The 24,712-nt window shown below is 37.7% G+C and overlaps 1 protein-coding gene across 1 annotated transcript in view; it reads left to right on the top strand.

Annotated features, from left to right (window-relative positions):
• The window catches only part of DYNC1LI1 (dynein cytoplasmic 1 light intermediate chain 1), a 40,085-nt gene that overhangs the window by 12,135 nt on the left and 3,238 nt on the right, over window positions 1-24,712 (top strand). Inside the window, exons 3-12 of the mRNA XM_053599586.1 lie at window positions 2,684-2,800; window positions 3,993-4,223; window positions 6,956-7,125; window positions 9,982-10,075; window positions 12,720-12,855; window positions 14,070-14,181; window positions 16,926-16,985; window positions 17,111-17,155; window positions 18,958-19,078; window positions 20,303-20,458. Coding sequence (XP_053455561.1) covers window positions 2,684-2,800; window positions 3,993-4,223; window positions 6,956-7,125; window positions 9,982-10,075; window positions 12,720-12,855; window positions 14,070-14,181; window positions 16,926-16,985; window positions 17,111-17,155; window positions 18,958-19,078; window positions 20,303-20,458 — 1,242 coding nt within the window. The remainder of the gene's footprint in view (window positions 1-2,683; window positions 2,801-3,992; window positions 4,224-6,955; window positions 7,126-9,981; window positions 10,076-12,719; window positions 12,856-14,069; window positions 14,182-16,925; window positions 16,986-17,110; window positions 17,156-18,957; window positions 19,079-20,302; window positions 20,459-24,712) is intronic.

Here is a 24,712-nt window from a genome sequence, read left to right as displayed (position 1 = left end):
ACTTATCTCCTTCAGGTTCATCCATATTGTCAAAAATGACAGGATTTCCTAAGTAGTATTCCATTGTATGTGTGCTGTTTATACTGTGTTTTCTTTAAATGTTCATCTGTTAGTAGACACCTAGATTAATTTCAGATCTTGACTATTGTCAGTAATGCTGCAGTGAACATAAGAGTTCAGATTATTTCTTTTATATTCTGATTTCACTTCCATTGTATATCTTAATGTCAAATTCTTTACTGCCTGTTAAGTTCACACTTACTACTATGAACTGTTGGGAAATGGTTCATTAAAAAACCTAGCATAGGCTCGGTGCCTGTGGCTCAAGCGGCTACCGTGCCAACCACATACACCTGAGCTGGCAGGTTTGAATCCAGCCTGGGCTCGCCAAACAACAATGACGGCTGCAACCACAAAATAGCTGGCCGTTGTGGCGGGCGCTTGTAGTCCCAGCTACTTGGGAGACGGAGGCAGGAGAATCGCTTGAGCCCAGGAATTGGAAGTTGCTGTAAGCTGTGATGCCACGGCACTCTACCCAGGCATTGAAGCTTGAGGTTCTGTCTCAAAAAACAAAAAACAAAAAAAAAAAACCTAGTGTAGTTGGCTACAGTGGGGGTGTGCCTGTAGTCCCAGCTACTCAGCAAGCATAGGCAGGATAATTGCTTAAGCCCAAGTAGTAGCTTGAATCTAGCCTGGGAAATACAGTAAGACTTCTTTAAAAAAAAAAAAAGAAAAAAAGAACCAGTCTACCGAGTACAATTGAATATGGTATTGACGGCTCTGGGAAACTTTAGTTTGACATGCCTGTGTATCCATTCTGTCCTCTGTTCTTGGCCTCACCTTGGCACCAGTAGTATTATAAACACTAGTGCAGAGGTAGGCCCTGCAATCAGATATGGCAGCATTCAGATATAAAGGTGGTCATTCAGAAGACGTTGTTTTTTTATATATACACACTCCCACACACATACGTGTTTATATATGTATAGTTTTAGCTTAACATGAAAATGAAAACAATTTTTAAATTCCCAGAGAACTGATGGATCTCTAGGAATAAGTCCTTAGATCTAAGAAGCTCTGTTTTATATCTATAAATATTAAGTCCATGAAACAGTAACATGTAGCATTTAAATATTCACAGTATAAAAAAGCCTTCCCCTTTCTCGGCACCTGTAGCTCAGTAGCTAGGGCGCCAGCCACATACACTGGAGCTGGCAGGTTCGAACACAGACCAGGCCTGCCAAACAAGAATGACAACTAACAACCAAAAAATAGCTGGGCGTTGTGGTGGGCGCCTGTAGTCCCAACTACTTGGGAGGCTGAGGCAAGAGAATCACTTAAGCACAAGAGTTTGAGGTTGCTGTGAGCTGTCACATCACGGCACTCTGCCAAGGGCGACATAGTGAGACTCTTTCTCAGAAAAAAAGAAAGAAAAGAAACCTTCACCAAAACATGGAACAGCTAGCCCAGTTTTAAACTTTTTTTACTTGTGCCAAGTTTAAATCACGTGATTTCTTGTCATTAGTATTTTAAAGTTTTTTTTTTTTTTTAATTTGTATCTGTGGTATATTCCCTCTATTTTTTTTCTTGCCCCACTTACTGTTCCTGTCTTTTCCCTCTCTCTCCTGCTGCTGCTGCATGTTTCTTACGGCTTCATGGTTCTGGTGAGGGTCATGGTTTGCTGTCCTTGTCAGTCATGATGTATCTATCATCCATCCTCCATAATTGGCCCGTGAGTGAGCACATGACTCATGTGAGGCCAATTAAGAGTCTACCTGAGATTCTTCATGCAGAAAGCCCAGTAGGAGAGTCGTTTCTTCTTCATAGATTAAATTGCGATGGCATTCAAAACTACTTTCACTTCAGAAATTTCGTAACTTAAGTTTGGGATGAATGGAGTGAATGAGGCTGATTGAAAAGGGCTAATGGCCCAAACATTAAATAGATGTTGTTTCTCATTCAGAAGACTCAATTGATATTTTGTAAATAAATGACAGTTTTGTTTTCAAACTTTTCTATTGGTGTTTGGGGAAACATCCCTTAATTTAATGGTACATTCATTCACATAGTTTTTATCACAGCTAAGAATTATAGAAAATAAGCTATACAGTTGATTAAAGCAATTCATTGAGGCAGCTCCCTTATAAAAAAATTACTTGATAAATAGTTTTGTAAATAAATAAGTTGAGTTAATTTATTCTTGGTCCTTCTGCTTGGACATAATTTTAAGGTATTGGTGTTTAAAAACATTTCCTTTGGTTTCCATCCTGTGCTTTTTTTATTGTTAAACAGAACCTTAAATTTGTGTCTGAGAGTATGTACTGCCTAGGAGCCTATTCTGTCAATAAAGATGAGTGATTAAAATTGAAAAATAAAAAAGAGCTTTCTGAAGCTGTGGCGTCTCACTTCAGCTCTCCATCCCCTGAAAATTACCCACAGAGGAAGCCATCTGTAGGATGATAGAAGAGATCTTCATAAGAGGAGTAGTAATACTGGGAGAAAGAATCCTGGTGGTGATAGAGTCTTTGCTTCAGTTTTATAGCTAGCTGCCTGCTTATCTTCTGTCAGATTACCTTTTTAATTGAAGTTAATTTCAGCTGAGTTTTTCACTTGACACCATAAAGCATTCTTAAATAATCTATATTATAATTAAAAAGACTTAACCTTTTTTATATGTATCTAGGTGAAGATGGAGCTGGAAAAACAAGCTTAATAAGAAAAATTCAGGGAATCGAGGAATACAAGAAAGGAAGAGGATTGGAATATTTGTACTTAAATGTGCATGATGAAGACAGGGATGGTGAGTGTCATTTATGTGTAAGATACGTTTCCTGAAGTCTGTTCTGAGGTGCACTGCTCCTCACCTTAGTCTCTGCCTTTCCTTAGTGTGTTATTTTTTTTACTACAGTATCATGCTGGTTGGTAAATAGTTATGTTTAGGCATACTAACTTTTAAGCATCTTAGGGTATTCTAGTGTCCAGATATTAGCCTTCTTGTCATTTTTGAAGCATCTTTCTTCTCTGAGGTACTAATTTTTGTTGACTCCCTTTATACCTTTATATTTTCTGATAAAAATGTCATCTCAGTTTTTTCATTTGAGTAGTCATTTTTTCTTTTATAGATCACTTCTCATTTTTAAAAATTTTTTCATTTGGGCAGCGCCTGTGGCTCAGTGAGTAGGGCGCCGGCCCCATATGCCGAGGGTGGCGGGTTCAGACCCAACCCCGGCCAAACTGCAACAAAGAAATAGCCGGGTGTTGTGGCGGGCGCCTGTAGTCCCAGCTGCTCGGGAGGCTGAGGCAAGAGAATCGCGTAGGCCGGAGAGTTGGAGGTTGCTGTGAGCTGTGTGATGCCTCTATCGGGGGCGGTACAGTGAGACTCTGTCTCTCCAAAAAAAAAAAAATTTTTTTTAATTTAATTTTTGTGTTTTAGAGACAGAGTCTCACTCTGTTGCCCAGGTTAGAGTGCTGTGACATCAACTAGCTCACAGTAACCTTGAACTCCTGGGTTCAAGCGATCCTCTGAGTCTGTTTCCTAAGTAGCTAAAACTACAGGTGCCCACCACAATGCCTGGATAATTTTTCTATTTTTGAGAGAGATGGGGTCTCACTCTTGCTCAGGCTAGTCCCAAACTCCTAAGCTCACAAGATCCCCCTGGAGTGCTGGAGTTACAGGTGTGAGCCACTGAGCCCAGCCTTGCCTTCTCATTTTGTTATTTTGAGTATGCCTGGCTCTGTCTGCCTAGCGTAAAAATATCAGATTAAGGTTAAGAAATATAGATTAAGAAATACAAAGTAGAGGATGCTGGTACTTTTTTGTTGACAGTTAATTCATTTTAGGCCCTTACTAAATTGGTAGATGTGACCTGAATAGTTAGACTTTGTCAAAGCCAGACATCCCCTGTGGAGATGCGCTCCAGTACCAAGTAGCTTAGTTGGATGATGAAATGACTTAAGCCTGTTGCCTTGGTAACTGTCTTTTTCTGTCGTAGATCAGACAAGATGTAATGTATGGATCTTAGATGGAGACCTGTACCACAAAGGTCTCCTTAAGTTTTCACTAGATGCCATCTCCCTGAAGGACACTCTAGTTATCCTCGTTGTTGATATGTCAAAGCCTTGGACTGCTTTGGATTCTTTACAGAAATGGGCAAGTGTTGTTAGAGAACATGTCGACAAATTGAAAATCCCTCCTGAAGAAATGAAAGAAATGGAACAAAAGCGTGAGTAGTCCAGAAATAGTAATAGGTTTCAAATAGAAAATGTCTAAGCTGATACTGTTAATCATTAGAAATTTTTGACTATTCTCATATTTAGTGAAGGAAACATTAATGTAACTGTTATCTTTGAAATTCAATTTGAGTGACATGTTAAGTTTTAATATAGTTTCAATAGGAAACAGATAGATAAGGGTAAATGCTTCAGGAGGGGTACCTTTTCTCCTTGCCAAAAGGCTATATATGTTCATTTTGGAAAGTACTTTTCCAAAGGGTGAAAAAATCTTTCCTTAGCTGTTCATTTTCAGCAGTTTCATTTCTTGATTAGTAGGGTGGTCTTATCAACTTTGTCAAAATGAAATATGTCAGAAAAGATGTTAACAACATAAATATAAAGATAAGCTGGTTTTATGATTTACAAAGTACACAATAATATATTCTGTACATGCTATTTGAATCAGAAAGTTTAATGGGAAAGATAGTGCAGGTCTTTTCTATCAGGTTGTAAGCCAGTAAGATTTCTCAATTTCACTGAGAGCTCTCCATTTGCCAGGGTTGTACTTTGCTTAAAATACATGGATGAAATGCTTTGTAGTTATCTAGTAATAACTTTCGGGAGAATTTTTTTAAATTTCAGACTATTACAGGGGTGTATACGTTCGTACATAATTTGCTTTTGTACATTTCGGGTGAAAGTTGTAAGTGTGCCCTTCACTTAGAATGTGTGCATTGTACCTGTTAGGTGTGAATTAACCCAACTCCTCTATCCCCTATCATACTGGAATTTATACATAAGGAAACAGTAAAAACTTAAGAGAGTGTATGCCCTAAATCATTAAAAGAATATATCTAAATGTTTTTAATCTATATTTTTTTCCCTGCTGACCATTGCCTGATCTAAATTTATACTAAAACTGATTTCCAACATGTCCCTGGACCAGCAGCATTCCTATCACTACAGCTGGGAACTCGTCAAAAATACATATTCTCTCTTTGCACCCAGACTACTGAATCAGAAACTCTTGAGGGTGGAGCCAGTAGTCTGATTTAACAAGCCCTCTGGGTGAGTCTGATGCATGATAAAATATGAGAGCCACTATTAGATTTCAGCTTCTAAATCTTAAGGGTAGTAGCCACCTGGGTTGCTGAGGGTACATACATGCCCTCGTGTTCCTGGAGAAGCCACTCTCACCTGTTTAGGATACTCTCTTCCTTGACTACATGTATAAATTTAGAATAGTTTTCCTTATATGAGTCAATCTTCATGATCCAAACAAGAACTGGCTCGTAATTCCTTTAAAAAAAAAAAATAACATTTTTTGCAATTATACATCTTTGTTTTTAAAAGATGGAAAATGCACTAAAAGTATTTTCATTTCTAACCTGGGATCATACTTTTTTTTCTCTCTCTCTTTCTTAATGTTATTTTTCTGCAGCACTAAATATCCTTTGAAAAACCTGACATTTTATAACTGTATAATATTCACTTGTATGCCATATAGTCCTATCCTGTGGACGGTTTGTTTTTGGATTTGTTGTTTTGCTTTTAAACATGAAAAATTGTGTTATGTGTAAATTCTTGTGTGTATGCAACACTGAATGTGTTCTTGAGAATTGCAGAAGAGTAATTACTAAGTCAAAATAAACATTAATGTTGTTGGTACATTGCATTCATTTTATTATTTAGTGATGATCGTGCCAATCTTGCAAATGTCTAAAAATTTATCAGCCCTAGTATTTTTTCATTAAGTTGTACTAGGGTTACCAAATGAATATGGTCCAATATGGAGCCTAGGTAAAAAAGAGAAGACCTGAAATGAGTAAAATGTTTAGAGAAAGGAATTTACTATTAGAATTAGAAAGTTTTTGGCTTGTTGCCCATAGCTCAGCTGTTAGGGTGCCAGCCACATACACCGGGGCTGGTGGGTTCAAACCCGGCCCAGGCCTGCTAAACAACAATGACAACAACAACAAAATAGCCGGGTGCTGTGGTGGGTGCCTGTAGTCCTAGCTACTTGGGAGGCTGAGGCAAGAGAATCGCTTAAGCCCAAGAGTTTGAGGTTGCTATGAGCTGTGATGCCACGGCACTCTACTGAGGGCAACATAGTGGGACTCTGTCTAAAAAAAAAAAAAGAAGAAAGTTTTCTAGGAGTGTCTTTTTCTTTTAATTTTTTTTATGCCCTTTGTTAATTAAATTTTTTTTTTTTTTTTGGTAGAGACAGAGTCTTACTGTACCGCCCTCGGTAGAGTGCCATGGTGTCACACGGCTCACAGAAACCTCTAACTCTTGGGCTTACATGATTCTCTTGCCTCAGCCTCCCGAGCAGCTGGGACTACAGGCGCCCGCCACAACACCCGGCTATTTTTTTTTGTTGTTGCAGTTTGCCCGGGGCTGGGTTTGAATCCACCACCCTCAGCATATGGGACCGGCGCCCTACTCACTGAGCCACAGGCGCCGCCCCACCCTTTGTTAATTAGAGAGGGTGGAGAGACAAAGTTAGATTATGACTTGCCCAAAATGTTTTGCACAGATTGAATCACAACTAGATTCTACCTGATAATTATTAGTGTGGGTCCAGTGTTTGTATATGCTAAAATAAACTTCTCAAACTTTTTTCTTTCTTCTTTTATACAAGACTCTAAGTATAAACTCAAGTGAAATATATATTTAGATTATGGCAGAAAATCTACCTGTGGAAATAAAGCAGTTTCTAAACTGTGTTTATTTTGGTTTTCAGTGATTAGAGACTTCCAAGAATATGTAGAGCCAGGAGAAGATTTCCCAGCTTCTCCACAGAGAAGAAATACCACATCACAGGAAGACAAAGATGACAGTGTAGTTTTACCTCTGGGTGCGGATACACTTACACATAACTTGGGCATTCCAGTACTAGTAGTTTGCACAAAGGTTAGTTTGCTTCTTAGATATTCTGCTACTGATGGAAGAACACTGTTTTGTTTTCCAGGTTTTTTGAAATAAACACATTAGTTTTTCTAGATAATTTTTGTTAACAAAAAGAAATAAAGTTTAAAATATCAAATGATATTCACATGTTGCTTTTGTGATCTTAATCATAGTTTCCTTGAAAGAAAATGTTATTTTAAATACTCTATTTGTGGTTGAATTTCATCATCATACCAATTACACATAATTGTACCATCAGTTTAATAGAAATAATTACAAGTGAAATGATAGTTGATGAATTTTTACGAAATATTTTTTAACATTAAATTTTGATATATTAATTTCCTAATTCAGATTATATAATTAAGATTACACTTTTTAAGCACCTACCAGCATTCATTACATAAAGGTGACATGCAGTTATCAAAGGATTTCTAAGGCTGGGTGCGGTGGCTGATGCCTGATATCCTAGCACTCTGGGAGGCTCAGGCAGGTGGATTGTCCTGAGCTCGCAGGTTCGAGACCAGCCTGAGCAAGAGTGAGACCCTGTCTCTAAAAGTAGCCGGGTATTGTGGACGCCTGTAGTCCTAGCTACTCAGGAGGCTGAGGCAAGAGAATTGCTTGAGGCCAAGAGTTGGAGGTTGCTGTGAGCTGTGATGCCACTCTACCCAGGGTGACAGCTTGAGGCTCTGTCTCAAAAAAAAAAAAAAGGGTAGGATTGCTGTTATCAAAATTCTGTTAACTTAGTTCTTTCACTGTACACATTTTTTTCATTATGTACATTTTATAATAAAATCAAATTTTCTTTAAAAATAATTGATAGATCAAGTTCTTCTCCCCACCTGGTCCTAAGTAATATGTTTTTACCATTGTTAAGTCATGGAATAGTTACAAAATGTCAGAACATAAATTTTTTTGAAACCTAAATTGCTAACACAGTAGAACCTCCAGAGCTGACCACCTCCTTAAGTGGAACTAAGTTTTGTGCGCTAGTCGTGCACCACATGCATGCATCAATACAGTAGGCCTACTTCCTTGTGTTGACCACCTCCATATGTTGACTATTTTGTTGCAGTCCGTTGGGTGGTCAACTTACATAGAAAGTCTATTATATAAAATTTGCACATACAGTAATGAATAGTATTATGAATTTTAGAATCATTAGAATAAAATTGATAAAAATCCTAAAACCTAGTTTAGGTTTTACTCTAAATGCTACACAAATTATTAATAACAAAGGAATGGAGTAGCAACATTGAAAATAAGTTGAAGTCGGGCGGCACCTGTGGCTCAGTGAGCAGGGCGCCGGCCCCATATACCGAGGGTGGTGGGTTCAAACCCAGCCCCGGCCGAACTGCAACAAAAAAATAGCCGGGCGTTGTGGCGGGCGCCTGTAGTCCCAGCTACTTGGGAGGCTGAGGCAGGAGAATCGCCTAAGCCCAGGAGTTGGAGGTTGCTGTGAGCTGTGTGACGCCACGGCACTCTACCAAGGGCAATAAAGTGAAACTGTCTCTACAAAAAAAAAAAAAAAAAGAAAATTAAGTTGAAGTTCACCATCTACTTTCCAAATGGTGACTCTGCTATAGTTAAGTATTAAAACTTTTCTGTAAACCAATATTTTAAAAGCTCACACTAGAATCCTGTGTGTGGTTTGTTTTGTTTGGCAAAGAGCTATTTATTGGTAGATGTTTCCCTGTTTTATACTACAACTTGCCTCATAAAAAGTAGCCTTATTTTCTAAAGGAAAAATATTAAGCTTAACGAGTCCTGAATCAGTATCAAATGAGTCATAGATTCATAAAATTTTCAAGCCAGACAGATCTACAGTATTTCATAAAATCTAATATACCATCAGATATACTTTAGTTTATGAGATTTTAAAATGTGTAGGGAGATGAGAGTACGTATGTCTCCAAATGGAAGAAGTATGATGGTTCAACTTCCTCCCTTTAAAGACTCTGGAAATGGAGATTCAGGAAGATAGTTTCTTGTCTTAAGTGAAAATCCCCTGGTTTCAGTTAAAATCTCTTTACTAAACTATACATCACCAGAAGTGCCATTAATTCAATGGTATAGTAATTACAAGTATTTTTAACTATTTGAAATATTGTTATTCTGTAAAATGGGCAAACAGGTGCTCATCATAACTATACAAGGATCTTCTGGTCTATGTTATATATGTGTGTAGCAAAAAAAAAAAATTGACATCAGATTTTACCCCAAATTAATATTAGATATAATGATTATTTTTACATTTTGCACCCCTAATTTGTAGCAATTTTGGTGAAATTCTTTGGATGTCACAATACTTAAACATGTCTTATTTGTATTTTCCTTAACATTCTCCTGTAGCAGAATTCAGAATTGTTTATTGATTGTACGGTGAGATTTGAGAAATCACCTGTAATTCCCTTATTTTGTGATCGGTGAGATTGTGTATAGTTAGAGTGAATAAAAGCACCAGAAAAGAAATGAAGAACAATTTAGAGAAGTAGAGACTCCCTGGACATACGGAAGTGTTTTATAAAACTAGAATACATTTTAGATCTTTGTTCTAGAACATAAATAGTTGAGTAAGCAAGTATGACTACTTAGGATAAGCTTGGCTTATTATTCTTTCTCTATGTGCTAAAACTTTACCTTTGGTGTTTTGGTCAGATTAAATATAATGTAGAAGTCAGTGCTTTTTTAAAGAAATTAAAATAATTCATTATTTTAAGTCTCTAGAGTGGTTGATTAGTGAATCCTTCTGCTTAGTCACCATACAAGGTAGTTTTTTTGATGTTCTTCCGAATTGAACTGTTTGAATTATATTACTTTTTTTTTTTAAGTTAATGTTATATTATTTTAACTCAACAGTGTGATGCCATTAGTGTATTGGAGAAAGAACATGACTACAGAGATGAACATTTTGATTTTATTCAGTCACATATCCGGAAGTTTTGTTTACACTGTATCCTTTCAATACATTTATTGATGCAATGTACCTTAACCTGTTTTTACTTGTTTTTTAAAGTTAAATTAAACTGATGGGCTTAATTCTGTAAACATTTTTCCTTCTGCTTCTGGTTGGAAATTCTGTAAACATTTTTTCTGTGCCTCTGGTTGCAAATTTCACTTTAATTCACCAATCATTTGTATCTGGATATTTTGAGATAAAAAGCAAGTATTGAAATATATAATACTGATTTGCTGTGTTGAAAGTGCTGTGCTTAAGAGAAATAATTATTGATTGTATGTGGGAAATTCTGGTAAGTTGGCATGTACATATCTGATTAATAAACTATTCCTGTATTGGTGGTAAGTGGTAGGGCGAGATAAATCTAAGTCTTATGTATTGTATTTTCATTTTCAATTTGTTTAGTATGTTACCATTTTTCTGCATATAGCTTAAACAGCAGTCTCAAAATCTAGCTGTGCTAGATTGGTGAGGCTGGAGAATCTGTATTTTAAAAAGCTATCATGGTTATTTTAATGATCACAAGATTGGGAAACCTGCCATAGGGAGTCAGAATTAGGTGAGACAATGAGTAATATTTACAACCAGAAAAGGGAAAAAATGAAGATTGTAAATGAATGCTTTAAAAAGAATTTATAGTTGTGAACTTAGTCACACTTTACACTGAAGAGAGCTGTTCCCACCTGCCTTCTTTGATCAAATACTTGGCGATTGCATCCTCTCTCCAAAGCTTTTGAATCTGAAAGTAATGAAATGATATTAAGAGTAGATAGTAGTAAATAGTACACACATGCTTTTAGTGTCTGCAATTTACAAATCATTCTCTCTAATAGGGATTTAATTTAAAGACCACTTAACAAGAAGCATAGCTGAATAAATTTCCCTTTCCTCCCCTTTGTAAGTCGTTCGCCTCTTGTTCCTTTCTCTCATGTCACCTAAGGGTTGAGTTAAATAAAGGGCATTTGTCTACATAGTGTCTTTAAAAAGAAAATAAAATGGGAGCTATTGAAGGACTTGTCTCTAGCCTTTTTTTGTTATCTTTAAAAATTAGAAAATTTGAGAACAATTTCTTTAACCATTTATTTAATGCTATACTTCAATGTAAATACAGAGATGTAATCAAGAAGAAAGCTGTCCACTAAAATAGAGATCTTTAAAGCCAGTTGATTTTAAAAGAATACAAAACATGAGATGTTAGGTACTTATTGGTGAGCGAGGTGACAGTTTTAAATATTTAAAAAATTTAAGGCCAGGCACAGTAGTTTGTGGCTATAATCCCAGCACTTTGGGAAGCTGAGGCAGGAGGATCACTTAAGCCCTGAGTTTGAAAAAATCCTGGGCCAGTATCATAGTGAAATCCTGTCTCTACAAAAAAATAAAAAAGATTAGCTTGGTGTGGTTGTGTGTGCCTTTAGTCCCAGCTACTTAGGAAGATTGCTTGAGCCCAGGATTCAAGGCTGCAGTGAGCTGTGACCACACAATTGCATTCTAGCCTGGGTGACAGCAAAGATCCCATTTTTACAAAAATAATTTTTTTAAAAAATTTTAAATTGTAATACAGATTTTCAGTTATAGAAATCTAAATGATCATAATTGGTTCTTGTTGTGAAGATCGTTAATGCAGATTTCACACAATTAAACTTCTAAGATTGTTTCTACCAAGTTAAGTTTCGCACCAAATTAAGTTATATTTAGCAATATTACTTTTAGGTTTTAAGCCTTGGGCCATGTCCTAAAAAATATGAGTGTCTCAGTTAAGCAGTTAGACTACACTCAGAGCATTTCCCTTTGGCGTAAGTGACCATTTCTTTTGGGGACACAGTGGTCACTGCTAGAGCACAGTCCTGAGTAGTGATCATAAAATTTTCTTCTCATAGACACTTTGAACACATCATCTGTCAGTAGTCATACTGTCCCTTCTTTCCCAGGCCTCTTGCTCCTTTGATCCACCATGTTTTTTGAATAAATAGGTGAAAGTTAAGATCTGCTTCAGTTATAATATGTCCTCATGTGAGGTGGTATTTCAAGTTTTGGTCATGAAATCTTTTAATACTTTTGCCTCCTGGTGGTAGCTACTGGCACACTTTGTCTCAGTAATGAGTCTTTTGTGTCCTCTTCTCAAAAGCCCTGAGCTTTTCTCTGAAGTCTTCTGAGCTTTGTCTCTGAAGTCTTAATTTCTGGGATTGGTTAAAAAAAAAAAAAAAAAAAAAAATTCCTGGGATTAGTTAAAATGACAAAAGAAAATAGTGCAAATTATTTTTGTTGAAAAGGCACAAAGTAGTTGTTGATAAAATCTCCTTCATGAAGTTTAGGAAGGTTAAAAACAAAAACAAAATGATCTTTCTATGACCTATGTAGAGCTATATGACCTAATATAGAGGTAGTGTGTCAATATTACTAAATTTACTTGGCTTGAGATTTCTACCCTCCTAAATTAAATTGATGTGCAAAGATTGTTTTGTTTTTTCTGTAGTTCACATTTATACTTTTGAAATTCTTATTTACTGTATACTATACCTTTGGAAGTTATTTTAGAAACTAATATTTATGTAGATGTAAATGGTAAGCTGAGAAGACAGCATTTCATAGTGCCCTTTCACGGTATTTGTCCCAGACTTTCTTTAATGATATTACTCAGATGGTGCAGCACTTATTTACACTTCAGTAAAAGAAAACAAAAATATAGACTTAGTATATAAATACATTGTTCAGAAACTGTATGGCTTTCCCTATAAGATTCCTGCTATTGTTGTGGAAAAGGATGCAGTATTTATGTAAGTATACGCTTAAATATTTTCTTATGTATTATTATTATTATTATTTTTGAAACAGAGTTTCACTTTGTTACCCTGAGTAGAGTGCTGTAGTGTCATAGCTCATAGCAGCCTCAAACTCTTGGGCTCAAGCGATCCTCTTGTGTCAGCCTCCCACATAGCTGAGACTATAGGTGCTCACCATAACACCTGGCTATTTTTTTTAGAGACGAGGTCTTGTTTTTGCTCAGGCTAGTCTTAAACTCCTGAGCTCAGGTGATCCACCCGCCTCTGCCTCTCAGGGTGCTAGAATTACAGGCATGAGCCACCTTGTCTGGTCCCCAAGTCCCTGATCATGGTCTGCTACTAGTCTGTGGCCTATTAGGAACTGGGCCACACAGCAGGAAGTGAGCGGCATGTGCACGTGACAGTGAGAGAAGCCTTATCTGTATTTACAGCTGGTCCCCATCACTCACATGGCATCAGATAAGCAGTGGCATTAGAGTTTCCTAAGAGTGCTAGCTCTACTGTAAACTGAATGTGTGAGGAATCTAGGTTGCATGCTCCTTATGAGATCTAATGCCTCCTGATCTGAGGTGGAGATGAAGTGGGCTTGAATCATCTTGAAACCACCACTCTCCACCCCACATCCGTGGAAAAATTGTCTTCCATGAAATCAGTTCCTGGTCCCAAAAATGTTGGGACCACTGTATTATTTGATGAACCATCATTTTCAGTTTTGAGATGGGAACAGTAAACCTTTCCATGAGAAGGAGATGAAAATCTGTTCGTAGATTGTTTCATTGCTTGTCTTGATCTGTTTATCATTGCCTGTTAGATTTACTACTGGCCTGAGCCCTTTTTGAAAAGCTTTTGCTATTATAGCCAAACTGTCTAATGGGTGCATATATTAGTGTATTGTATCTACTTATTTAATTGATAATGATACCTAAATGACTCAGTGTGTAATCAAGATATGGTTTTGAATAAAATCAGAAGGCAATAATTAACTTCCCACCCCAAGAGAAAACTGTAATGGACATTTAAGATCAGGAATATTGATCTTAACTAATCCAAGTTATTGAAACATAACTTGGATATTATAACAAAAAGCTAAGTAGTTTTTCATGATTGGTCAAATTGACATTATAAAAATGTTCCTTTCACATGATTATGTGTTAAATGAAAGAATGACTATTTAAATGTTTGAACTTATTGTATGCATTTCTTTTCAGTCCAGCAGGGTGGGATAATGATAAGAAAATTGGAATATTGCATGAAAATTTTCAAACATTAAAAGCAGAAGATAATTTTGAAGACATCATAACTAAACCTCCTGTGCGAAAGGTAACTGTTTTAAGTAGTTTTAGTATTTAGGCTTTAAAACTGTGGGGTAAATTCATAGCTTTAAAATTGTTGGTATAATGGCAAGGATATTTTTTCTATCTGGGGGAGAGATTTCTAAGTGTAATTTGGCTGTTTCTAACTTACAGTTCACATAATTTGTTCAGTAATTTTGTCATATTTATATTAGCAAATGCTAGTACAGAATCCATATTCTGATGTAGTGCCTTGAAAATCATGGGTTGGCATGAGTGAACATGCTGTGTTGAACAGTTTGAATAGGTAGAAGCTGTGAAATTTCCAACCTAAAACCTTGTTAGAGTAATTTTCTTAGTTTTACCTATTGAGGCAAATCTTGGATCTTTTAGTTACCCACATTAGTTCACAGCTATTTAACTTTGCTCTTGACTATAACATGTCATTCTGTAATTATTAAATCAGATTTCAGAAGGTATTCTTCTTTCATATATCTTGATTCCATGTTAAGCAGTGTATGATGTTTTATAGTTATGTAATTCAGATGTTTGTGAAAAGTTGTATAAAAATGAATGTTTATATACAGGTTGGGTATTCCTAATCTGAAGTCCAAAATGCTCCAAAGTTCAAAACTTTTTGAGGGCTGACATGCTCAAAGGAAATGCTCATTGGAGCATTTTGGGTTTTTTTGTTTGTTTGAGACAGTGTCTCACTGTGTCAACCTCAGTAGAGTGCTGTGGCATCACAGCTCACAACAACCTCAAACTCTTGGGCTTAAGCAATTCTCTTGCATCAGCCTCCCAAGTAGCTGGGACTACAGGCACCTGCCACAATGCCTGGCTATTTTTTGGTTACCGTTGTCATTGTTGTTTAGCAGGCCTGGGCAGGTTTGAACCTGCCTGCCGCAGTGTATATGGCCAGCACCCTAACCACTGAGCTACTGAGCTACGGATGCCATACCAAGGGAAAATAATTTTTCTTTTCTTTTCTTTTTTTTTTTTTTTTTTGAGACAGACTCTTACTATGTTGCCCTTGGTAGAGTGCCATGGCGACACAGCTCACGGCAACCTCAAACTCTTGGGCTTAAGCGATTCTCTTGCCTCAGTCTCCTGAGTAGCTAGGACTACAGACACCCACCACAATGCCCGGCTGTTTTTTGGTTGCAGTTGTCATTGTTGTTTAGTAGGCCAGGGCCAGGCTCGAACCCACCAGCTTCAGTGTATGTGGCCAGCGCCCTACTCACTGACCTATGGGCACTGAGCCAGAAGATAATTTTGATTTAACATATATTGTGAGTTTTAAGAATTCATTCACATTTATTATCTGCTTGTGCTTAGTAATAAGAAAGGTAAGGTCAAATGAAAAATCAGTTGGTGGGTTATTTGTTTAGCTTGTCCATTAAAGGAAGTTCACATACAAAACCAAAACAAGCCAAAAAAAAAAGTTTTTCATTTTGCCAATAAAATGCTATCTTTAAATTTTCTTTTTCTTTCATTTATTCTGCAAATATTTATTGACCACCAAATCAGGCACTGTTTAGGTGCTAGGTGTTGACTAGGAAGGAGGGTGATGCAAATGATAAAGCAATTCTGAGACTGTCTATCAAGTGGCAATAAGTGCAATGGAAATAAAGCAAGGTGTAAAGAGGGTGAGTGAGAAGTCTGGGAGAACTAGGCTTGGAGGGATTCTGTTTTAGGTAGAGGGAAGGTCTCTGATGAGAGGGGAGAAGGAGGCCGGATCTCAGTGGTTCACACCTATAATTGTAACATTCTGAGAGGATTACTCAGCTGGAGCGAGGAGTTGGAAACCAGCCTGAACAAGAGAGAGGCTGAGGCAGGAAGATCCTTTGAGCCCAGGAGTTTGAGGTTGCTATGAGCGGTGATGATGCCACTGCACTCTAGCTGGGGCAACAGAGGGACTCTGTCCAAAAACAGAAGGGAGGGTGTTGAAGGCCAGGGAACTGAAAGTGCATGTACTCTGAGGCGGGAATGTATAAAGAAGGCAGAGAGGCTGGAAAGAGCTGTGCAGCGGGACAGAGTGGTAGATTAGAGGTAGTTTAGTTATGTGAGGCCTCCATTAAGGCTGCAGTAAGAACTTTGGATTTCCTTCTGAGTTAAATGGAAGGTAATTGGAGAATTTGAGCAGAGGAGTGATGTAATCTGACTTAACCTTTTAAAAGGATCACTCCTGCTCCTGGGAAGAAAATAGACTCAGTGTGTGCTGTATAGCAAGAGTAGAAGCAGGAAACGTTTGCATCTCCTCATCCTAATTATTCAGATGATAGAAGAGCCATTGCATTTTTATTTCAGGGAAACCAGGGACAGGTTTCACTTCACTCAACTGGGATATTCTAGCCTTTATAAAACATCCGCTTGTTCTTTAGCAAATTTTGTAAACAAAATTTTATAAACAATTCTGTTGTTGTGCTGTTCAGTATAGTAGCCCCTAGCCACGTACAGCTTTTAAATACAAAGCAAAATTTAAACATCAGTTCTCTCTGTCACACAAGTCACATGTTAAGTACTCAGTAGCCGCTGGTGGCTAGTGCCTACTCTAGTAAACAATACAGATACAGAACATCTGCATTGTTGTAGGGTAGTATTAGACAGCTTCACCATAGAGTTGGGTAGGGCAGCTCACTCATTTAAATATACAGTGTGGGTAGTGTTCATATTTATGAATTTTTTCTTATTAGTCTAATTTAGAAAGTCAGTCATCAAGAATGTTAGCATAAATATTAAACTTGCTCACTTATTTGTTGCTCATTTCAGTTTGTGCATGAGAAGGAAATTATGGCAGAAGATGACCAAGTATTTCTTATGAAGCTTCAGGTATGAAATTACATTAGAAACAGATTTGGTATGATTAATGGGTAAACTGTTCTTGTATATATTTTCTTTAAAAATATAGCAGTCCATGCTGTGAATGTCTAAACTAGGATTCTTTTGTTTTTCAGTCCCTTTTGGCAAAGCAACCACCAACTGCAGCTGGAAGGCCTGTGGTCAGTATTAACAGATTTTGACAACATTGTTAAAATGCAATAAGTACTGTTCTTTAAAAATTATATATATACATCTCAAATGGGTGTGCTTTGGTAATAAACGAATTCAGAATTCTTCTGGAATTTATAAGATATTAAAAGAAACTTCACTTTTTTTTAGAATATATATCATTTAAACAGTGTTTGTGATGTATTTGTGACTGTACTGAGTCATTTATGTGTGTCATTTTACAAATCTTCACAATAGCTTTATGAGACAGGTACTGTTTATTAGCCCCATTTTGCAGATAGGGAAATACAGGCTTTAGTGAGGAAGTTGTGGCTTGCCTGAGATTATGCAGCTAGTAGAGTATAAATCCAAATTGGAACCCAAATCTGACTCCTAACTCATAACTATATCTTATTTAGTAAGTTTTTCCTTTTCCATTGAAGGAAAAAAATTTATGTTTTTAGAGATGAGGTCTCGCTATATTGCCCAGGGAGGGTGCAGTGACTAGTCACAGGTGTATTTTAGTACACTGCCTTGTACTACAATACACCTGTGAAGCAATCTTCACTCCCCCCCCCCCCCCCAGGATCCCAAGTACCTGGGACTATAGGTACATACCATTGTACTTGGCTTTTGAAAGAAAAATCAATTTTTTTTTTTTTTTTTTTGAGTCTCAAGCTGTCACCCTGGGTAGAGTGCCATGGCGTCATAGTGCACAGCAACCTCCAACTCAGGCTCAAGTGATCCTCTTGCCTCAGTTTTTCTGTTTTTAGTAGACAATGAGGTCTTACTTTTTGCTCAACCCATTATCCACCTGTCTCTGTCTCCCAGAGTGCTAGGTTTACAGACATGAGCCACCACGCCCAGCCAGAAAAATCCATGTTCTAAAGTGTGATGGGGACCAACTGTGGTGGCTCATACCTGTAATCCTAGCACTTTGGGAAACCAACGTGGGAGCATCACTAGAGGTCAGGCATTCTAGACCAGCCTGAAAAAGAGCAAGACCTCATTGATACAAAAAATAGGAAAATTATGGCAGGGTGTTGTGGTGGATACCTATAGTCCAGCTACTCTGGAGGCTGAGACGAGACTCGCTTGAGCCCAGGAGTTTGAGGTTGCTGTGAGCTATGTTGCCACAGCACTCTACCAAGGGTGACAAAGTGAGACTCTTATCTCAAAAAAAGAAAGCAAAATTACCCTAATGTGATGGTATGCAGTTTGTAGGCCTAGCTACTTAGCAGGCTGAGGCAGGAGGATCACTTATCTGAGGTTCAGTGACCTGTGATGATACAACTGTATTCTAGCCCTAGCCATCAGAGTGAGACTCTGTTTCAAAAAAAAAAATTGATGGGTTTCTGATACTTTCTAATAATGAAACAGAATTACTAACAATTTTGTCAGTGGCTTATAATATAAAAGTACCAGTAGAATAGATGAGACAGGCTCGGTGCCTGTAGCTCAAGCAGCTAAGGCACCAGCCATGTACACCTGAGCTGGCGCGTTGGAATCCAGCCTGGGCCCGCCAAACAACAATGATGGCTGCAACCAAAAAATAGCCAGGCGTTGTGGCAGGCGCCTGTAGTCCCAGCTACTTGGGAGGTGGAGGCAGGAGAATTGCTTGAGCCCAAGAGTTGGAGGTTGCTGTGAGCTGTGATGCCACAGCACTCTACCCAGAGTGACAGCTTGAGGCTCTGTCTCAAAAAAAAAAAAATAGATGAGAGATAATTGTAAAGTAATATTTTTTCATAATAATAACTTTTATGATGGTGAAAGTTTCATATTTTTATATTGTGGGTTTTCTATTTTTATATAGGATGCCTCACCAAGAGTCCCAGGAGGCTCCCCTCGAACACCAAACAGATCTGTGTCATCCAATGTTGCCAGTGTGTCACCCATCCCTGCTGGGTCAAAAAAAATTGATCCAAACATGAAAGGTGCCTCTCTACCTCTCTTTTCTCTCTTCTACCCCTCCCCCTCAGAGAAAACAACACAGCACATTTATTTTACAATGGAAAGAAATCTACCTAGATTCCATCTTTTATCATAACTGTTTCATTTTTGTGCAATACTTTCTAAGCTTTGTCTGGAGACATAATTTCATCGTTAACCAGATTGCAAACCATGTTACAGTGTATTCTTGATGTATTATCATTTCCATCGTGGAAATTTTGTTGTATTTAGTCACTCTCCTATGGTAGATCATTAAAGAAATTCATATTTATACTATAATAGGTAAGCTGCAATTAACATGACAAAACTACATGTAAGTTACTTGTGTAGGAATAATTATCGTAAGTGGGATTAATAGGTCAGAATTTGTACATTTGTATGCCTTTTAATAATGTTTGTTCAAATAGATGGTTCAACTTTGTTATCAACATTGAGTGTTGAGATTTTACCACAACCTGATAACTATTCTCTAACTACTAACTAATAAGGATTTTTTCCATAATATATTCCTTCTTTTTGTGTTTCTCTTTCTCCTGTGAATTGTTTGCTGTTATCTTGTGCTCATTTATCTCTCAGAACTTCTACTGATTTTCATGTAGGATTAGGTAATTTATTGTAATACTTGAGGCAAGTATTTCTCAATAGTTCTGTTTTTGAAGAACCTCTTTCAAAGGAGAGATAATATGTTACCATCTAACATCTTTTCATTTAAAATGGTTTTGGCCTTTTAAAAACCACATTCTGGCCAGGCTTAGTGGCTCACACCTGTAATCCTAGCACTCTGGGAGGCCAAGGCAGGTGGATTGCTTGAGTTCACAGGTTCATAACCAGCCTGAGCAAAAAGCAAGACCCTGTCTCAACTAAAAAAAGCAAAACTGAAGCAAGAGGATTGCTTGAGCCCAAGAGTTGGAGGTTGCTGTGAGCTATGTTGCCGTGGCACTCTACCCAGGGCAATAGCTTGAGACTCTGTCTCAAAAAAAAAAATTAAAAAATTAAATAAAAAATAAAAACTATATTCTAATGTTTAAATAATTATTCTTTTAAAGTGTACTCATTTTTTTCAATATATGGATAGAATAGAGAAATTAGCCTCAAAATGTCAAACTGGACTTGAATTTAAAATTTACAGCTTTTATTTTTCTGCGTGATCACTATAATAATTTATGGAAAAACCTAATTTTTTTGTTTTGTTTTGTTTTGTTTTGTAGCTGGAGCTACAAGTGAAGGTGTCCTGGCAAATTTCTTCAATAGTTTGTTGAGTAAAAAGACTGGCTCTCCTGGAGGCCCTGGTGTTGGTGGTGGCAGCCCTGGAAGTGGGGCTGGAGGTGGAAGCAGTGGTTTACCACCATCTGCCAAAAAGTCAGGTACAGTTCCCTGGAGCAAGTCACTTTTTAAAAAACCAGCTTTATTGAGATATAACTTATATATCATTTAAAGTGTGTAAGTCAGCGGTCTTAGTATCTTTACAGAATTGTGTAGACCATCACCATAGTCTAATTTTAGAACATTTTTACCTCCCTAAAAAGAAACCTTGAACCTTCTTCCCTCCTATCCCTTCAGTCCTTAGGCCAGGCAACCATTAATCTGCTGTCAGTCTCTATGGATTTGCCTTTCTGGACGTTTTATAAAATGAAATACAATGTATGTCTTTAACATAATGTTTTGAGGTTCATCCACATTGTAGGATGTATCAGTATTTCATTCCTTTTTCTTGCTGATAATATTCCATTGTATAAATATATCTATTCGTTAGTTGGTAGACATTTGACTACTACCACTTTTTGACTACCATGAATAATGCTGCTGAAAAATTCATTTTGTGTGGACACAAGTTTTTAATTCTCTTGGGCAAATATCTAAGAGTACAGTTACCTCTTAGAGTGGTAACTCTTGAGTTTTTGAAAAACTGCCAAAATGTTTTCCAAAATGCTATATACCATTTTACATTTCCATCAGCAGGTTATGCGGGCTCCAGTTTACCCACATCCTTACCACCATTCATTCATCATCTTTCCAAATTCCAAAATTTTGTTGCTATTTTTCTTTTACTGTTCTTTTTTTTTTTTTTTTTTAAAGACAGAGCCTCAAGCTATCGCCCTGGGTAGAGTGCCATGGCATCACAGCAACCTCCAACTCCTGGGCTTAAGCGATTCTCTTGCCTCAGCCTCCCGAGTAGCTGGGACTACAGGCGCCTGCCACAACGCCTGGCTATTTTTAGGTTGTAGTTGTCATTGTTGGACAGGCCGGGGCCGGATTCGAACCCGCCAGCTCTGGTGTATGTGGCTGGCACCTTAGCTGCTTGAGCTACAGGTGCTGAGCCTGTTTTACTGCTCTTATTGTCCTGTGTCTTTCTTAAAAATACTTTATGAGGCTCGGTGCCTGTAGCTCAATGGTTAGGGCGCCAGCCAAATACACCAAGGCAGGCTGGTTAGAACCCAGCCCGGGCCTCCTAAACCTTAATGACAACTGCAACAAAAAAATAGCCAGGCGAGGAGGTGGAGCAAGATGGCAGCTGAGTAACAGCTTCTTTGCATCTGGGCACTGTGAGTCTGGGGAGATAGGACTCCAGGCATCTCTGGCTGGTGGGATCTGCCTATCATCACCCCTGAGAGGATACAGGGAGTCAGCGAGAGACTTCTGGACCCCAAGAGGAGGACTAAAACAGTGGAAAACCTGCAAGTGGTCGCGTGTGTTCAATCCGTCTAAACGCGCCCGCAACTTCCACAGGCATGAGAACTTAAAGAGCAAGAGGAAGTGAAAGGAAAATTAGGGCAAGGAAACAGATAAAAGAAATCGCTCATGAGGAAGAATCAGCAGAAAACTCCAGGCAACATGAAGAACCAGTCCAGAACAACCCCACCAAGGGACCATGACGTAGCTACTGCAGAGGATTCCACCTATAAAGAAATGTTAGCAATGACAGAAAGGGAATTTAGAATACACATGTTGAAAACAATGAAAGAAATGATGGAAACAATGAAGGAAACTGCTAATAAAGTGGAAAATAACCAAAAGGAAATTCAAAAACAGAATCAAATAAGAGATGAACGATATGAAGAATATAAAAAGGATATAGCAGAGCTGAAGGAAATGAAACAGTCAATCAGGGAACTTAAAGATGCAATGGAAAGTATCAGCAACAGGTTAGACCATGCAGAAGAAAGAATTTCAGAGGTAGAAGACAAAGTTCTTGAGATAACTCAGATAGTAAAAGAGGCAGAAAAGAAGAGAGAGAAAGCAGAACGTTCACTGCCAGAATTATGGGACTTTATGAAGCGTTCCAACATACGAGTTATAGGAATTCCAGAAGGGGAAGAAGAATGCCCCAGAGGAATGGAAGCCATACTAGAGAATATTATAAAAGAAAATTTCCCAAATATCATCAAAGATTCTGACACACTGCTTTCAGAGGGCTATTGGACCCCAGGTCGCCTCAACTCTAACCGAGCTTCTCCAAGACACATTGTGATGAACCTGTCCAAAGTCAAGACAAAAGAAAAGATTCTGCAAGCTGCCAGGAGTAAGCGCCAGTTGACCTACAGGGGCAAATCCATCAGACTGACTGCAGACTTCTCTAATTAAACTTTCCAAGCAAGAAGCCAATGGTCATCTACCTTTAATCTACTTAAACAGAACAATTTCCAGCCCAGAATTCTGTACCCTGCTAAGCTAAGCTTCAAAATTGATGGAGAAATCAAATCATTTACGGATATACAAACATTGAGGAAATTTGCCACGACAAGACCAGCTCTACAGGAAATACTTCAACCTGTTATGCATACTGACCACCACAATGGATGAGCAGCAAAGTAAGAACTCAGAAATTAAACAGAACCTAACCTCCACACTGATGTAAAAGATAAAACTAACCAATGGACTCTCACAAAATAAGACAAATAGAATACAACCACACTTATCAATTATCTCAATAAATGTTAATGGCTTGAATTCCCCACTGAAGAGACATAGATTGGCTGACTGGATTAAAAAACACAAGCCATCCATTTGCTGTCTGCAAGAAACACACCTGGCTTCAAAAGACAAATTAAAGCTCCAAGTCAAGGGTTGGAAGACAATTTTTCAGGCAAATGGAATTCAGAAGAAAAGAGGAGTTGCAATCTTATTTTCAGATACATGTGGATTTAAAGCAACTAAAGTCAAAGACAAAGATGGTCAATTTATATTGGTCAAGGGAAAAAATACAACAAGAAGACATTTCAATTCTAAATAATTATGCACCCAATTTAAATGCTCCCAGAGTCTTGAAACAGACCTTACTCAGTCTGAGCACTATGATATCTGATAATACCATCATAACAGGGGACTTTAACACTCCTCTTACAGAGCTGGACATATCCTCTAAACAGAAATTAAACAAAGATATAAGAGATTTAAATGAGACCCTAGAACAACTGTGCTTGATAGACGCATATAGAACACTCCATCCCAAAGATAAAGAATATACATTCTTCTCATCACCCCATGGAACATTCTCCAAAATTGATCATATCCTGGGACACAAATATCAACAGAATCAAAAGAATTGAAATTTTACCTTGTATCTTCTCAGACCATAAGGCACTAAAGGTGGAACTCTAACAAAAATGCTCGACCCCACCCAAAGGCATGGAAATTAAACAGTCTTCTGTTGAATAATAGATGGGTGCAGGAAGAAATAAATCAGGAAATCATTAACTTCCTTGAGCATAACAACAATGAAGACACAAGCTACCAAAACCTGTGGGATACTGCAAAGTTTTGAGAGGAAAATTCATCGCTTTTGATGCCTACATTCGAGAAACAGAAAGAGCGCATCAACAATCTCACAAGAGATCTTATGGAATTGGAAAAAGAAGAACAATCTAAGCCTAAACTCAGTAGAAGAAAAGAAATATCCAAAATCAAATCAGAGATCAATGAAATTGAAAACAAAAGAATCATTCAGAAAATTAATGAAACAAGGAGTTGGTTTTTTGAAAAAATAAATAAAATAGATAAACCATTGGCCAGACTAACGAGGAATAGAAAAGTAAAATCTCTAGTAACCTCAATCAGAAATGATAAAGGGGAAATAACAACTGATCCCACAGAGATACAAGAGATCATCTCTGAATACTACCAGAAACTCTATGCCCAGAAATTTGAAATGTGAAAGAAATGGATCAATATTTGGAATCACACCCTCTCCCTAGGCTCAGCCAGGAAGAAATAGAGCTCCTGAACAGACCAATTTCAAGCACTGAGATCAAAGAAACAATAAAAAATCTTCCAACCAAAAAATGCCCTGGTCCAGATGGCTTCACTCCAGAATTCTAGCAAACCTTCAAGGAAGAGCTTATTCCTGTACTGCAGAAATTATTCCAGAAAACTGAGGAAGAAGGAATCTTCCCCAACACATTCTATGAAGCAAACATCACCCTGATACCAAAACCAGGAAAAGACCCAAACAAAAAGGAGAATTTCAGACCAATCTCACTCATGAATATAGATGCAAAAATTCTCAACAAAATCCTAGCCAATAGATTACAGCTTATCATCAAAAAAGTCATTCATCACGATCAAGTAGGCTTCATCCCAGGGATGCAAGGCTGGTTTAACATACGCAAGTCTATAAACGT

The sequence above is a fragment of the Nycticebus coucang genome, chromosome 8 (genome assembly GCF_027406575.1).
Source record: "Nycticebus coucang isolate mNycCou1 chromosome 8, mNycCou1.pri, whole genome shotgun sequence".
Taxonomy (NCBI): Eukaryota; Metazoa; Chordata; class Mammalia; order Primates; family Lorisidae; genus Nycticebus; species Nycticebus coucang.
The sequence above is the reverse complement of the archived record's forward strand: the minus strand, read 5'-3'. Positions and strand labels throughout refer to the sequence as shown.